The 14,413-nt window shown below is 35.9% G+C and overlaps 1 protein-coding gene across 1 annotated transcript in view; it reads left to right on the top strand.

Annotated features, from left to right (window-relative positions):
• IL1RAP (interleukin 1 receptor accessory protein) overlaps positions 1–14,208 on the top strand; it is a 124,208-nt gene extending 110,000 nt beyond the window's left edge. Inside the window, exons 9-11 of the mRNA XM_029215330.1 lie at positions 2,060–2,203; positions 3,524–3,667; positions 13,490–14,208. Coding sequence (XP_029071163.1) covers positions 2,060–2,203; positions 3,524–3,667; positions 13,490–14,208 — 1,007 coding nt within the window. The remainder of the gene's footprint in view (positions 1–2,059; positions 2,204–3,523; positions 3,668–13,489) is intronic.
• Positions 14,209–14,413: the final 205 nt, after the last annotated feature.

Below are 14,413 nucleotides of genomic sequence, written 5' to 3'. Positions count from 1 at the left end.
TAGTTAAATAACGTTAGGAACTTCTTGATATCATCAAGGTGGTCCAACAAAATACAATCTGTAAATATGACGCATATAATTGTATAACACAAAATTAAAAAGCTCTACTAGAAATAAAATAGGCAGTAGTAAAATGAATGTGGCAGAGGGAAAGTCATGAGTATAATTTATCTCTTGATCACTAAGCAAGGTAACTATTGATATTTAAAAAAAAATCCATTTCAGGTTAGTGCATCCACTGACCTCTTTTATTTTTCCTTATTGTGAAATGTCCACCCAGAGGGAGCCAAAATAACTGAGCAAATAATGAAGATGACAGTGGGAATTAACCCAGTATGTCGTTAACATGTACTCAGAAATACCAAGGACACAGCAATTTTCATGCCAGCTACTCAGATTGATCTTAGTAAATTCTCATCCACTGCACTGACACAGCTTCTGGCATTTTATCATGGGAATTTTCTTATTTTAAAGCACCATTGTTCATGGGATGAGTACAAGAGTACCTAATAATTCTGCACTGCTGAGTCCTAGGCTGTATCTGCATCAGAATTAGTAGCCAGAATGTAGGATAATGAACTCGAAACTTAATGATTATTCCCTTTAATAAGAGAACTTCAGACTCCACTCCAGGCTGCTCAACATTTTCCCCTTAGAATAGCTACCTGTTTTAAAAGGGATTTTTCCACTAGTGTATGATCAATAATTGAACTTCATTGTAGTGTTGTGCAAAGATCTCTGAACTTTGGAGTCAGGAAGGCTTGATAACAATCCCAGCTTTGAAGAAAATTTTTCTATGCCTAGTCCTGGCAAACACTTAACACCTATGATGTTCAGGTGCTCAAAGGGACCTTTTCTCACCACCATACCAGATATACCTCTCCTGCCCCAACGCCTCCCCTAGGTCACTCCATCACATTATCCTGGTTTATTTCCTTTATAACACTGATCACTGTCTAAAAGTAACTATCTTATTTATTTATTTCCACATTTACTTCCCTGCATTAGACTATTAGCCCTAAGAGGGCAGAGACCCTTCCTGTCTTATCTACCATTATAACCTCGACAGCTTCTAGCAAATAGTAGATATCAGTAAGTAACTGTCAAATCAACTAATACATAATTTAAGCCATTTCTGCTTCAGATCCAGTAAATATTTTATTCCATCTCAAACTCTTTAGTTTCATTTTCACAAGCTAATAAAACAGCCAAATGAAGTTACTAATACATAGTATATATAGTACTAGATTTATTTTAAATATCCCAAAAGTGTGTAGTGTTATATCAAGAGATGCTTATTCAGATCCTAGAAATTCTCGGGATAAGATGGATGAAGAAGACATAGTCTCTACCTAGAGGACTGTAAATGTATAGTTTAATGGGGAGTGAGAAAGGGTGGAGAAGCAGGCTTGTGGAATGTGTATCCTAGTAATGTAGACCTGATAGATACTTTCAGGGCCAAGCACACTCAGCATTTGGTGGATACCCTCATTTTCTGCTCAATGATAATAAGATTTTTGAGGCCTATTGTCAAATATAAAGAAAAAGGAATTAAATTTCTTCCATATGGCACTGGACAAGAGGAGGAAATTAAGACTGTTATAAACACATTAAAATGTTTTCTCAATTCAACTGCTCCAGCAATTAAAATTCTACCAACATCATGGGCTGGTCCAGGTAAGAGATGCACAAACAGAGGATGGAGTTACTTTCCAAAAATATTTTTGAGGAGATTCAGTTTGTGAGTTTAATTGGATGACCTTTTAAATTCTTCTCAATGATAAGATGCTGTTTTAATTTGTATATCATCAAATTCTATTCAAATCATCTAATAGTTAAAAAACACCTTCTATGCCAGTTTCTGGAAACAAAAAGATAAATATGCCACAGTCTAGTATTAAAACATAGTGCTTAACCTCTACCATGTTATCTTGTTCACACATGTAAGTCAGGTTCATGGCTCAGCTGCTTGGCATAAACAGCTATTTACAGGATGATGGGTCACCGCAATCACCACGTACAAATCAGTTTGTTTCTTTGTTGTTCATTCCAATGCTAGCTCCAAGATACACAGTGGAACTGGCGTGTGGTTTTGGAGCCACAGTCCTACTGGTGGTGATTCTCATTGTTGTTTACCATGTTTACTGGCTAGAGATGGTCCTATTTTACCGGGCTCATTTTGGAACGGATGAAACCATTTTAGGTGAGTAATGAAAGCTTGTTGTAAATCTCCCTACTGTCATCTTTAGAAAACATGTTGGCTTGATAAAACCTAGGTTAATTGGAAGATGTAATTAGACTACCTTTTGTTTCAGCCCTTGCTATTGAAAATCTTCCTAATGCATATTATTCTGCTTTCTTGGGTCAATATGTGATTTAGTTTAGATCAGCACTATTCAAATAGAAATATAATGCAAGCCACATACATAATTTAATATTTTTCTAGTGGTCACATAAGGAAAAGTAAAAGAAAAAGTGAAAATAATTTTAATAATATATCTTATCTAATTTAATATATTCCAAATACTATCATTTTATCTTGTAATTAATATTAAGTTAATAGAGATATTTTAGTCTTATTTTTGGTACTAAAAATCTTCAAAATTCAGTATGTATTGTATTTTACACATATAGCATATCTCAATTCAGACCAACTGCATTTCAAGGGCTCAATAACCACTTGTGGCTTGTGGCTACTGTACTGGACCCTGCATGTCCACACTCTTTGTAACCACAGGTGATCCATGTACCAGAAGCATCACATGGGAGCTTACTAAAAGGAGAATCTAAAGCCTACTCTGAATCAGAAGCTATATTTCAACAGTATCCCGAAATGATTCATATATACACATTAAAGTTTAAGGAGCACTGTTCTAGTGCATATGTGCCTGGTGACAAGAATGAAACATTTAACCTATAGATTCTTAGACCCATCCCATAAAGACTCTCATTGAGTGGGTTTGTGGAAGAGACACAGAACCTGTATTTTTAATGAGAGGTGATTTTTATAATTAGGCAATTTTGAGAAAGATTGATTCATTGAATCTAGGTATATTCTTAATTGTAGATATTTTCAGGTGTACATAATTTAGACAGTTTCTCAAGGTTTTGCTCAATTTATAATTCTAACATATTACTGAGTGACATACTAGGACAGGAACTAGAAATTTTCTGCATGCTATTATTGCCAGCACATATGACTGAGTATTTGCTTCCTGATTCTGTTAATTCATAGTTGAATGAGCCAAACCTCACTCATTCTCCACTACAAAATCTGAACTCAGTGATATGAGAGGAGAAGACACATCAGATGAAATTTTCAATTACACCTTAAAATAGTCATTTTGCCTGGAGACCTGTCACAGGTGGGAAATCATACTGAAATCTGTCAGCTAATTTATATAAGTAAAAAATGAAAATGTCAAATATTCAAAAGTTCGATTTCAGAAAAAAATGCAATACTATTGAGGAACATTCCTAATTTATATTGGATCTGTGTTTTCTGTTTTTTAATTTTTACTAGATGGGAAGGAATATGATATTTATGTATCCTATGCAAGGAATGCTGAAGAAGAAGAATTTGTATTACTGACCCTCCGTGGAGTCTTGGAGAATGAATTTGGATACAAGCTGTGCATCTTTGACCGAGACAGTCTGCCTGGGGGAAGTAGGTATTTCAGATGAATATAGGTGATGCTACACTTAAAGGCAGAGAAGATCCTTAGCTTTGGGTCATGTACAAGAGTCATGGTACAGCTCTATGTTGGCATCTTTGGACATTTAAATGTCCAATGCTTTGATGTAATAGACAGACTCTAGGAATAAATCTACATTGTAAGATGTAGACTATAAGTACAGTTTATGGCATTAAAATATTTTCCCAGGTAAGCTTTAAAAACTTAGTGTCAAAAAAGTGTAGATGCATGGTGGATTAGCGCTCTAAGTACCACAGCTTTAAACATTTTGTTTACTCACGTTTAGATTTTTAGAAGGTTTAGCTAATTTGCATTAATCTGCCTCTAATTTTTTCATAAAGACTGAGTTTAAACAAAACACTTTTATAAAGACTGAGGTTTACTCAATTTTACTAAAAATGAGGTGCAGAAGACAGTGCATGGAATCCTTCTTTATATTACTTACTGATAGTAAGTAGAATGTTTCCCTGTGGCATTTGCTAATGTCCTTTTCTTCACCCTTGTTTTCTGGCAAACCAGTGCTGCTCAAATCCCCCCTTTCCTTGTGTCTGTTTCTTCCTTTCTATCAGATCACACATTTGAGATAAGCTTAACATTTTACAAAGGCAAGTATATTCTAATAGGTTTTTTAAAAAGTTAGAAATGCTGAATGATTTTAAATAAAAGTATACCTCTAATTTTCAGATCCAAACAATAACACATAAAGTGATTGATAGTACATTTGAGTCTGTTTTATAAATGCACAGTAACGCTCCTAAACCCATTGTTAAACTCCATACTGGTAAAAATGCATGTAATGTCTCTAATCTTTACAACAAACTAATTTATTTTCTCCCCCTAAAATCCTGTTTAATCACTTAACATGTTTTTTAAGGTTACATTGGTAATTAAGATAAAGAATAGACATTAATGTTTATTCTTATTTTGAATTAGCTGGATCACTTACTGTATCTCCCCATTCATCACCCAAAAGTCCATCAATGCTTCTGTTCTACAGCAGATGTCTCTTTCAGTATAATTTTGCCAGGAAATGGTGACTTGACTATATAGTTAAAGGATAAATTCCACTCATTTTAAGGCTTAAAATCCTAAATAATTTATTTATCTATTTATTCATTCACACAGCCATTCAACAGATATTTACTACTGTGTGAAAAGTTATATAAAGATACAAAGTAGAACAACAATGTAAGACCCTCCAGTAGGGATTGATAGTTCTTTGAAGAATTCAGGTTCTACATAATTACTCTTGCATCTTGCTTTTGACGTTGACGGTTGATCCTTGTGGTCTTTTGCATTCTCCCTGCTGTTCTCACTCAGCCCCCTTTGCCTCTGGGTCTCTCTCCCTGCTTACACACAGTCAGCCTCCAGGAATACTGCTTGGAGTAGGCAATTACTTATTCCTGGATTCTCCTCTAGGCTGCACATGCTATTTTAATTGCAAATCTTTCCCCACTGCCTCTGTACCTGCGAAGATTAAGGTGCAAAATGACTGCTTAGGGGAGTATTGTAAGCCATGAAATAGCTTTCCATAACACTGGTGCATACCCTGGAGTTGGCTTCTATCTGAACCCCAGGTAAAGGATTATTCAGTCATTGATAAGCAACCTCAAGGAGATAGATTATTCCCAAGAATTTAGTGATAGGAGCTAATCAGAGCCCTTGACAACGGAATAAAATTACACTGCACTTCCATTTTCCCTGCGTTTTCTTCTTCGTTTTGGACACGAAGAAAGCGTTTGCCTGTTAGCGAAGGCACACACATCAGCTGGCAGCTGCCGAAACACATGGCTTCACAGTAATGATAGGAGTTTAAAGAGAAAGATTCAGGGACTAATTTAGGCTCCAGAACAAGCTGAGCTGAGAATGTGTTACCAGCCAAAATGCCATTCAGTTGACTAGATTTTCTTAATTTCCTATTCCAATGACATAGTGATACTAGTCTGAGTCGGGGAGGTGTCTGGCAATATAGAGTTTCAAAAAATGAAGAGTTCTACTCTTGCTGTCCTGTGTTAGTGAAAAATGAACTTCTGTGACTTTGACTCTATAATGTATATTTTTTGATTGCTCACTGGCACTAGAGAGTTAATACATGGGTGTCTTGGGGGAGAAAGGGCTCAGAAGCTGATTTTGCTGGGCCACGACGTGTAACACGGTTTGAAGAAATTGATTTCAGTACAACCCACTCATCCTTCACGTCCCGAATAATGCTTTTGAAGACCAAGGTCATAGAAATACATTTTGGCTTTAGGCTTGTTTAGAACTCTTTTGGGGTTGGAATATGTACATATAGATTCTGTTCCCCGGAGGAGAGTGATATTTTGCGAACAGAGTGATTGGGACTAAGGGCTAAGTGTTCTTCGTAAAAAGTTTCACCTCAGTTCTCAGTCTGTCACCCTAATTTCTTTTCACTTGCTCCTCAAGCCCTGTACCTTGGGGGAGTTCTTGGCCAACACTAATCCCCATGGTGTTTTCTTTCCCAGTTGTCACAGACGAGACCTTGAGCTTCATTCAGAAAAGCAGACGCCTCCTGGTTGTCCTAAGCCCCAACTACGTGCTCCAGGGAACCCAAGCCCTCCTGGAGCTCAAGGCTGGCCTAGAAAACATGGCCTCTCGGGGCAACATCAACGTCATTTTAGTACAGTACAAAGCTGTGAAGGAAACGAAGGTGAAAGAGCTGAAGAGGGCTAAGACGGTGCTCACGGTCATTAAATGGAAAGGGGAGAAATCCAAATATCCGCAGGGCAGATTTTGGAAGCAGCTGCAGGTGGCCATGCCAGTGAAGAAAATTTCCAGGTGGTCTAGAAGTGGCGAGCAGGGTCTCTCCTATTCATCCTTGAAAAATGTATGAAAGGGCCAGTGAAAGGGGTAAAAAGATCCAAGGGTACTCCAGGAAGGAAGAATTCCCCCTTCTTTATTCCCAATGTATTGCTTCATGGACAGAAAAAAATTCTATGGAAGCCTCCCCATAGAGATAAATTCAGGGTGACTGTAGGAAGAGCTGTTCTGCTTCCTCAGGCAATAGTAAGGCTTAGAATGCTGGTGCCACCTCCTGTCACCAGCGTCTGATGTCACTATGTTCTTTGCAAAGACCTGGTTGATGCGAATTTCCCCTTCTGCATCCTGCATTCCTGCCCCTACTCATCTCTATCCTCTCTCTCTCTCTTTTGAAATAATCTTAACATTATGGGGCAGCCTTTGCTGTGGATTTAAAGACCCCTTAAAGATGAGTCATCTGTTAACAGGGTCATTATGAGTTTCCAAGTATAGTTTTCTTTTTCTTTTATTTTTACTCATCCATTAAAAAGGTAATCAGGGCCTAAATTTATTTTAGCTAAGGATAAAAACTCTTGCTCATTCAGCTGTATCAGACACCCTCATAGCAAGACTGACACCACTTAGGACGATACAAAGCAGAGTAACTGAAAATGTTCCTTAGACAGCAATTGGTTTAAAGGGCTTGCCTGAATTGTCTCCTACTATGCAACCCATGTCCTCTATCTCAGGTAATTGATATCACATTTGTCAACTTGAAAAATGTATAGTAATTTTTATTAAACTCCCGATTATCTGTAGGTTGACCCATACTTATCATTCCATCTCCCTACCTACTGCATCTTGTGTCAGTCATTGGGAGTTTGCAGGTGGTTCCTCACTTGGTTCAGTCGGATAGGAAGCTTCTCTTAATGGTGCTAATACCAAGTAAAATAACAGCAAAAAGCTTTTAGGGCCTTTTCTGTCTTATGAGAAAAGCACAACAGGGTGTTTGTCAATTTGTCTTTTAATCTCAACCTTGCTAATGTGAATATTAGGAAAGTCATTTCGCATTTGTTTCTGTCTCCCCATTGTAAAGTGTGAAAGCTGGACTTAGTGACCTTGAGAGTGCTTTTAGCATGAATATTCTAAGAGCATTAACTGGACCCCAAGCATTTTTCATATTTTATTCACTGGTACAGTTAATACACTCACTCCAAACAAGTCAGTCTGAATAGTCACTGTTAATGAAACGTGTTTTAGTTTGTTTTAAGTAAAGTTTTACTGTTCTTAAGACTTGGAAAAGTGAAAACTAAGTCCAGAGTTTACAGAGTGGTGAATATCTATGTTACATATAGAGTTTTAAAAACATATGTATGTATATACACACAAGAATTATATATGTATATATATTGCATATATATACACATGAATTACATATATATACATATATACATACATGAATTGTATATATTATATATATAAATATATATATATACACATACTCACACTATATATACACATACAGACATATGACTTTAAATAGTCATTGGCACAATATTAAGAATTACTGGAACTCTTATCCAGTTTTTAAATTACCTTCTTTACTGTAATATTTTTGTGTCAGTGTTTTCTGTACATTAATATTTGTGAATTTACAGCTCACAGGGTGGTAGTTGTTGTTAGCTTTTGCTCTCCCTAAATTAGTATAAATAACTTACTACTGCCACAGTTGATCTGGGTGCAACGGAATCTCCTGTGCACAGAGCTTCCACGGTCACTGCTAAGCAGTAGTCAGCCCTCTGGCATTAACTGATCATCTACTATGTTCTGAGCACACACACTTAGAGGGTAAGCTATATTAACCTTAGTGCTCAACTACTGGAGAGATAAATCTCTATTTGGACTGTTAAGTAATACAGGAAAAGAAAATAAAAATACCTATAAATAAGACTGGGTATCCTATGAAAAATGAGAATTCATAATTTAAGGAGATCCTTATCTTAGTAGTATGAATGTTGATAAGCAATTATAAAACTATCTACTACATTTGTGTCCTCCTGAGGTATTAAAGTCTATTTAATAAATCATTTTTCTACAGAGGAGTTAATGATTATTTTAAATTAAAAAAAACCTTCATGAATCATTGACCATAAGCCTATGGTATGGGGTCACTCTTGGATCTAACTTTTTTAGCCTTATTAATGCTTTACTTTATTAGAAACCACAATTACTCCTCTTATTAACCCTTCACTCACAAGACCAGAGGAGAGCTGACTTCAGATAAGATTTGAATATCAATTCTAGGATGAATTTTAGGTAAATGAAGGACAGCCCCATTACCAAGGGGCTGTTCTCTTGCCAATGCTGCATTCTTTTTGCACTTTTGGATTTTATATTTACCCCAAATGCTGTTTGGTAACCCTAGAAACTTCTTGATGCTTCTTGTCCTATTTATATTCCTGTATTTGGTACTGAAATTTTCCAAATGCTAAAATCTAAAGCAACTCAAATCTAAATGATATGTCTCATATTAAGATAATTTTGTTTCAAGATTTTTTTGTTTTATGTCCCAGAAGATGCCCAATACAGATTATCTGAGTGAGATGGAGAAACATAATTTGGAGAACAAGAAGAAATCGCTCTCTAATGTTAAAAATAAAAGTATCTAATGTTAAAAAGAAAAACCTTAATGGTTTTAGATATATGATATAAAGACCTTCTGCACCCGTTAACAAAAAAACATGATATATAGAGTGTCTAATTACACAGTCATATAAAATTATTTAATACTTTTCTGCGTTGTAATTTAGATGATTCCCTAGGAGTCTAATAAACTAGGACTTCATTGTATTGGGGAACAAAAGCATTACTCCACTTGTTAATCATCTATTTTCTTTCCATAGGTTTTCATATATTATCTTTTTTATTTTATTCATAAACTTTTGTATTTTCCATTTTCCAATGATTTGTAAATTTGTTTATTTTAAAAATAAACCATTTATTTTAAGCTTTGAATTTTATTTTGTGCATGTGTTTTATGTCTTTATTTTCATGTTTGGGCATAAGAAATGAGAATACAAAGTTTAATGATACACTTAGAAAAATAAATGTTATGAGACATTAATTTTCTCTTTCTGAGAAAAATCTGAGAAAACCGGGAACTTCAACTCAAGAACATTTTTTTTTACATGAGAGTAAATGAGTTACTTAATTAAAATGGGTTGATCTAGTATACCAGATGTGTGTGTGTGTGTATGTGTGTGTGTGTGTGTATGTGTGTACGTATCTGTGTGTGTGTGTGTGGATTGAGAGAGAGAGAGAGAATCAGAGGGAGAGAGAGAGAGAGAGAAGGAGAGAGAGAGAGATGGGGAATAGAGACAGAGAGAATAACAGAGAGGCAGAGAGAGAGAGGAGAGAGTTTTAAAATAAAGACACAAGCCTATTCCTTTTTTGTTCAACTTGAAACTTGGGCAGCTTACAGTAATCTCTTACCTTTTATAGGTTTTAATACAACCCTAAGGCAGTTGCTTTGAAAGGAGATCAATTAACTAATGCCTTGCCGTTAGTTAATAGGTGATAATTTGAATCAAATATGCATTTCTATCACAAATATCAAACAAATCAATGATAAATATTTGGAAAGGCATTTTCTTTTGAGTTAATATTAAGTCTGTAGTGACAGGAAAGATTTCTTGCTCTTTTAAAAAAAATCTTATTCATTTATTCCAAGATTATTTATTGGATCTCTATAACTGAGCTGGTTAGCTTAGTAAAAATTTTCCTACTGAAGAATTTCCCAGTTTCAAACCAGTCTCCAAAGAGTAGATTTAAGATCAATGGATGCAAGTTACAAGAAAACAATTTCTACTCATTTAAGAAGCAACTGTGAAAAAAAAAAAAAAAGAAGCAACTGTAAAGCAAAGCTAAACAATAATGTATTTCACAGTCTTTGGAGATATTAGCCCCACCGCCACTACTAGAGATGTACAAGCAGAGATTTGATGGATATTATTGAGATTTTGTAAAGGGTTTTTTTGCATTGTATAAGTTATGATGATCCTGAAGTTGCTTCCAACTTTGAAAATGACTTACTGGAACACAGTGGTGACTATTTTCAATATCAGCAGTTTCAATATCAATAGTTTGGATATGATGGCTACCTGGCTATTACCGACCCTATTAAAACTTTTAAGATGTATTTTTCAGTCACTTACTGAAGTTACTAAGTCTTTGACACAAGTAAACTTGCAGTATAACAGAAGAGACATGTTCAGCAACTTCTCTATTTCTCTGTTTCTACTCAAGGGATATGAGGTATTTTTAGCATGGGCTAACAGATTAAGTATTCCAGTAGTATTTTTTAAACTGAATAGACAGAATTTAAAAAATTAAAATCCACATTTTAAGATGGTTCTGTAAAGTTACCATTAGAACCAATCATTAGTCTATACATTATTTTTATATGTTCTTTATGTATTATTTTTATTGTTATAAACAATATATAATATTGTCATTAACTATAATAATATTGTTGTTATTCAATTTTGTATTATTATTATTATTGAATAATAATTGAATCAAGGTGATTAATTCAAAAGTGCACCATGCACTAGATATTTACCTATAGGTATCAATGAATTGTCTAACAGTCCTACAATTCTGCTCTCATTATGTGCATTTTATAGATGGATGAACTCAAACTTTTAAAGATATTAAAATAAATGATTATACTATTAAGATAAAATATTAAGATAAATGGAGAAACCAATATTTGAATTCAGATTCATCTTCCAAATTAGGTGCCCCCATTTTTTTTATCTGTACTTCAAGTTTTAAGAGAGAGAGAAAGAGGTTTGCTACTCTTTCATACACCAGTAAACTAGACAAAGAACAAATTTACAGCCCTAGTTTTCTTTTGGTTTTCTTTCTACTTTCAAGTTAATACCAAGGAGATTACAACTTTTACACGCCGGAGTGTTCTGGAACAGTGAAGAGCTCTAGATCAGAAACTGTGACTTCAAAACCAATTTAGTTACGACACCAGAAAACTGATCTTATCCATCTACAGCCACACCTCAGTTTTGTTTTGTTTTTTGAGCCAAACAGAATAAATGACCTAATTTAAGATGCCCTCGCCAAATAATACTCAGCATTAAAAAATAGTAATAATTAACATCCTCAAATATGAAGTTTGATAATATGGAAGATAATAAAATAGGCCATAAAGGAGGCAGTTCCCTTCTATCTGAGAAGCATATCCTATATCCATTCCTCAATGTCTGGAATTCCACAATTCATATTTGGGTTTTTTTTTGTTTTTTTTTAGCATTACCCTCTCTCAAATGCAAATTCTCCATTTTCAGGGTGAGGTACCAAAATTAAAAACAAACAAAAAAAGCCATAGGCTTTAAAGACAATTTTCTTGAGAGGATCTAAGACAATGTTTTATTTTCAACAGTGGTACCATCATTGGACAGAGCAAACATTTTTCTAAAGTGACTATTTTGAAGTGAAACACCCACACCCACACTCACTCACACTCCCCCCACACACAATTTGAGTGCACATGTTCCTTTTGTTGAAAAACTATCCATGTTATCTAAGGGTTATATCATATTTATCATGATACAGGAGAAACAGTAGAGTTCCTACCCTTACATTCTCAGATTTATGAAAGGCAGCAACATAAAATTCTGAGTAGCACCAGAGAGGACAAAGGAGTTACCAAGACACACACACACACACACACACACACACACACACACATGCGGGCTTTGAAGATAAGTGAAAATTTAGATTTATCTTTTAAGAGTGCAACAAAAATTGTCTAAAACACTTAATGCTCTTGATAAAACCAGTCAAAAGTTCTTAAACATTGAGCATGTTTCATTTGATTTTCCTTCAAATTCATGTTAAGTTCATCAACTGGAAATAAATAATCTGGTAAAGAGCACAGTTCCTTCATTCCCTGTCAAATTCATGATCCAATTCACTGAAAACTTCCAGCTTGTCTTCACAGGCTGAAAAGTTTCTCTGTCAGTGTTTTACCCCTGGCCTCAAAAGCATAGGCACTCAACCTCATGGTCTGTCCACAGTACCTGTTTTCAGAGTTGTCAGTGGCTGCCATTTATAAATTTGGAATTCCTTTCCTTTAGAAAATCACATTGTTTAAGCTCCTAAATCTCACAGTGAGTTAAGCACTCCATTTATCTCAAGAACTTTCCAGTGGGTTCTGTCCAAATTCACCTCAATAACTATTAGAATTGAATGCTTCATGCAAAGTCTCAACTTATTGCCTGATTTTTACCAGTCATTTTTGTCATCATTGTTGACCCTTTAATTATCTCCAGGCCAATCCTTCACACATACACACAAGAGAAAAAGAAAGAGTATTTTTGTTGACAACACGGTCAATACTATGAACTGTCTGCTATATCCAAACATTTTAAGCAAGAACTATAACTCTGTGGATCTTAGGAGGTAGTAATGCCCTATTGACCTTTGCTGATAAGACTGTGTCTGGAGCATTATGTTCAGTCCTGTTCAGGGTACTATTTTTAGGAGACACTTATATATACTGAATATTATTAAGAGAAAAATTATAAAAGTGGGGAAGAGACTTGATACTGCATCATATGGAGAATAACATAAAATTCATGAAGTCATTTAATCTAGAGAAGAGAAGAAAATACAATGAGATCACAAGAATTATGAAATATTTCAGATATTTTAAAATGTCAGATCCAAGACCACTGGACAAAAGTGGAAGGAATTTCAAAACAGGAAATTATTTACCAACGGAGCTGAAATTAGCTGCTTTTAGAGGTGGTTAATTCCTCATCCTTAAAGGTAGCAGATACTTTGCAACCATTGATAACAGTAGTGTAGATGAGCTTCCTTACCTGGGTAGATTATTTAACACTTAGATCTTATATTCTCAAGTGTTCATGGCCTGTCCTTTGCAGGATTGTCAACAATGAACTGAAACCTATATAAGTTTTCACTAGGCATTGTCCTATCTTTCCATTTTCCTATAGATACAGTGGAAGCAGTTTTTGACTTCATTCAAAGGAGCCGGAGGATGATTGTTGTCCTGAGCCCAGATTATGTGACAGAAAAGAGCATCAGCATGCTGGAGTTCAAACTGGGTGTCATGTGTCAGAACTCCATTGCCACCAAGCTCATTGTGGTTGAGTATCGTCCCCTTGAGCATCCACACCCAAGCATCCTGCAGCTGAAAGAGTCTGTGTCTTTTGTGAGCTGGAAGGGAGAAAAGTCTAAACATTCTGGTTCTAAATTCTGGAAGGCCTTGCGATTGGCTCTTCCTCTGAGAAGTCTGAGTGCCAGCTCTGGCTGGAATGAGAGCTGCTCTTCCCAGTCTGACATCAGTCTGGACCACGTTCAAAGGAGGAGAAGTCGTTTGAAAGAGCCCCCAGAACTCCAGAGCTCAGGCAGGGCTGCAGATGCCTCTCCAGCCCCAGACACGATGTCCAAGCACAGAGGGAAGCCCTCTGCAGCCTGTCGCTGCTGTGTCACCTACTGTGAAGGAGAGAGTCAGCTTAGGAGCAAAAGCCGGGCAGAGATTCATACCCAGCCCCAGTGGGAGACACATCTCTGTAAGCCTGTTCCCCAAGAGTCAGAAACTCAATGGATACAAAATGGCACCAGATTGGAACCCCCTGCTCCCCAGATCTCAGCCCTTGCTCTTCACCATTTCACGGATTTATCCAACAACAATGACTTTTATATCCTATAATTACTGTGTGGTGGGGGGTGGCTGCTATTTCTACCAGCCCATTTTGTTTCATGAACCTATGGGAATAATTGACATTTTTATCATCTAATGGACTATCAGATTGTGTCCCCTTTATTGATTTTTAAAAACTACTTATTTCTAGGAGACAAAAGATCCGAAGGACCCGAATCCAGACTTATTGCCTCTAACGGCCTCAGAAGAGCAC

This window comes from Monodon monoceros, unplaced genomic scaffold (genome assembly GCF_005190385.1).
Source record: "Monodon monoceros isolate NGI ecotype Baffin Bay Population unplaced genomic scaffold, NGI_Narwhal_1 Super_Scaffold_11, whole genome shotgun sequence".
Lineage (NCBI taxonomy): Eukaryota > Metazoa > Chordata > Mammalia > Artiodactyla > Monodontidae > Monodon > Monodon monoceros.
The sequence above is the reverse complement of the archived record's forward strand: the minus strand, read 5'-3'. Positions and strand labels throughout refer to the sequence as shown.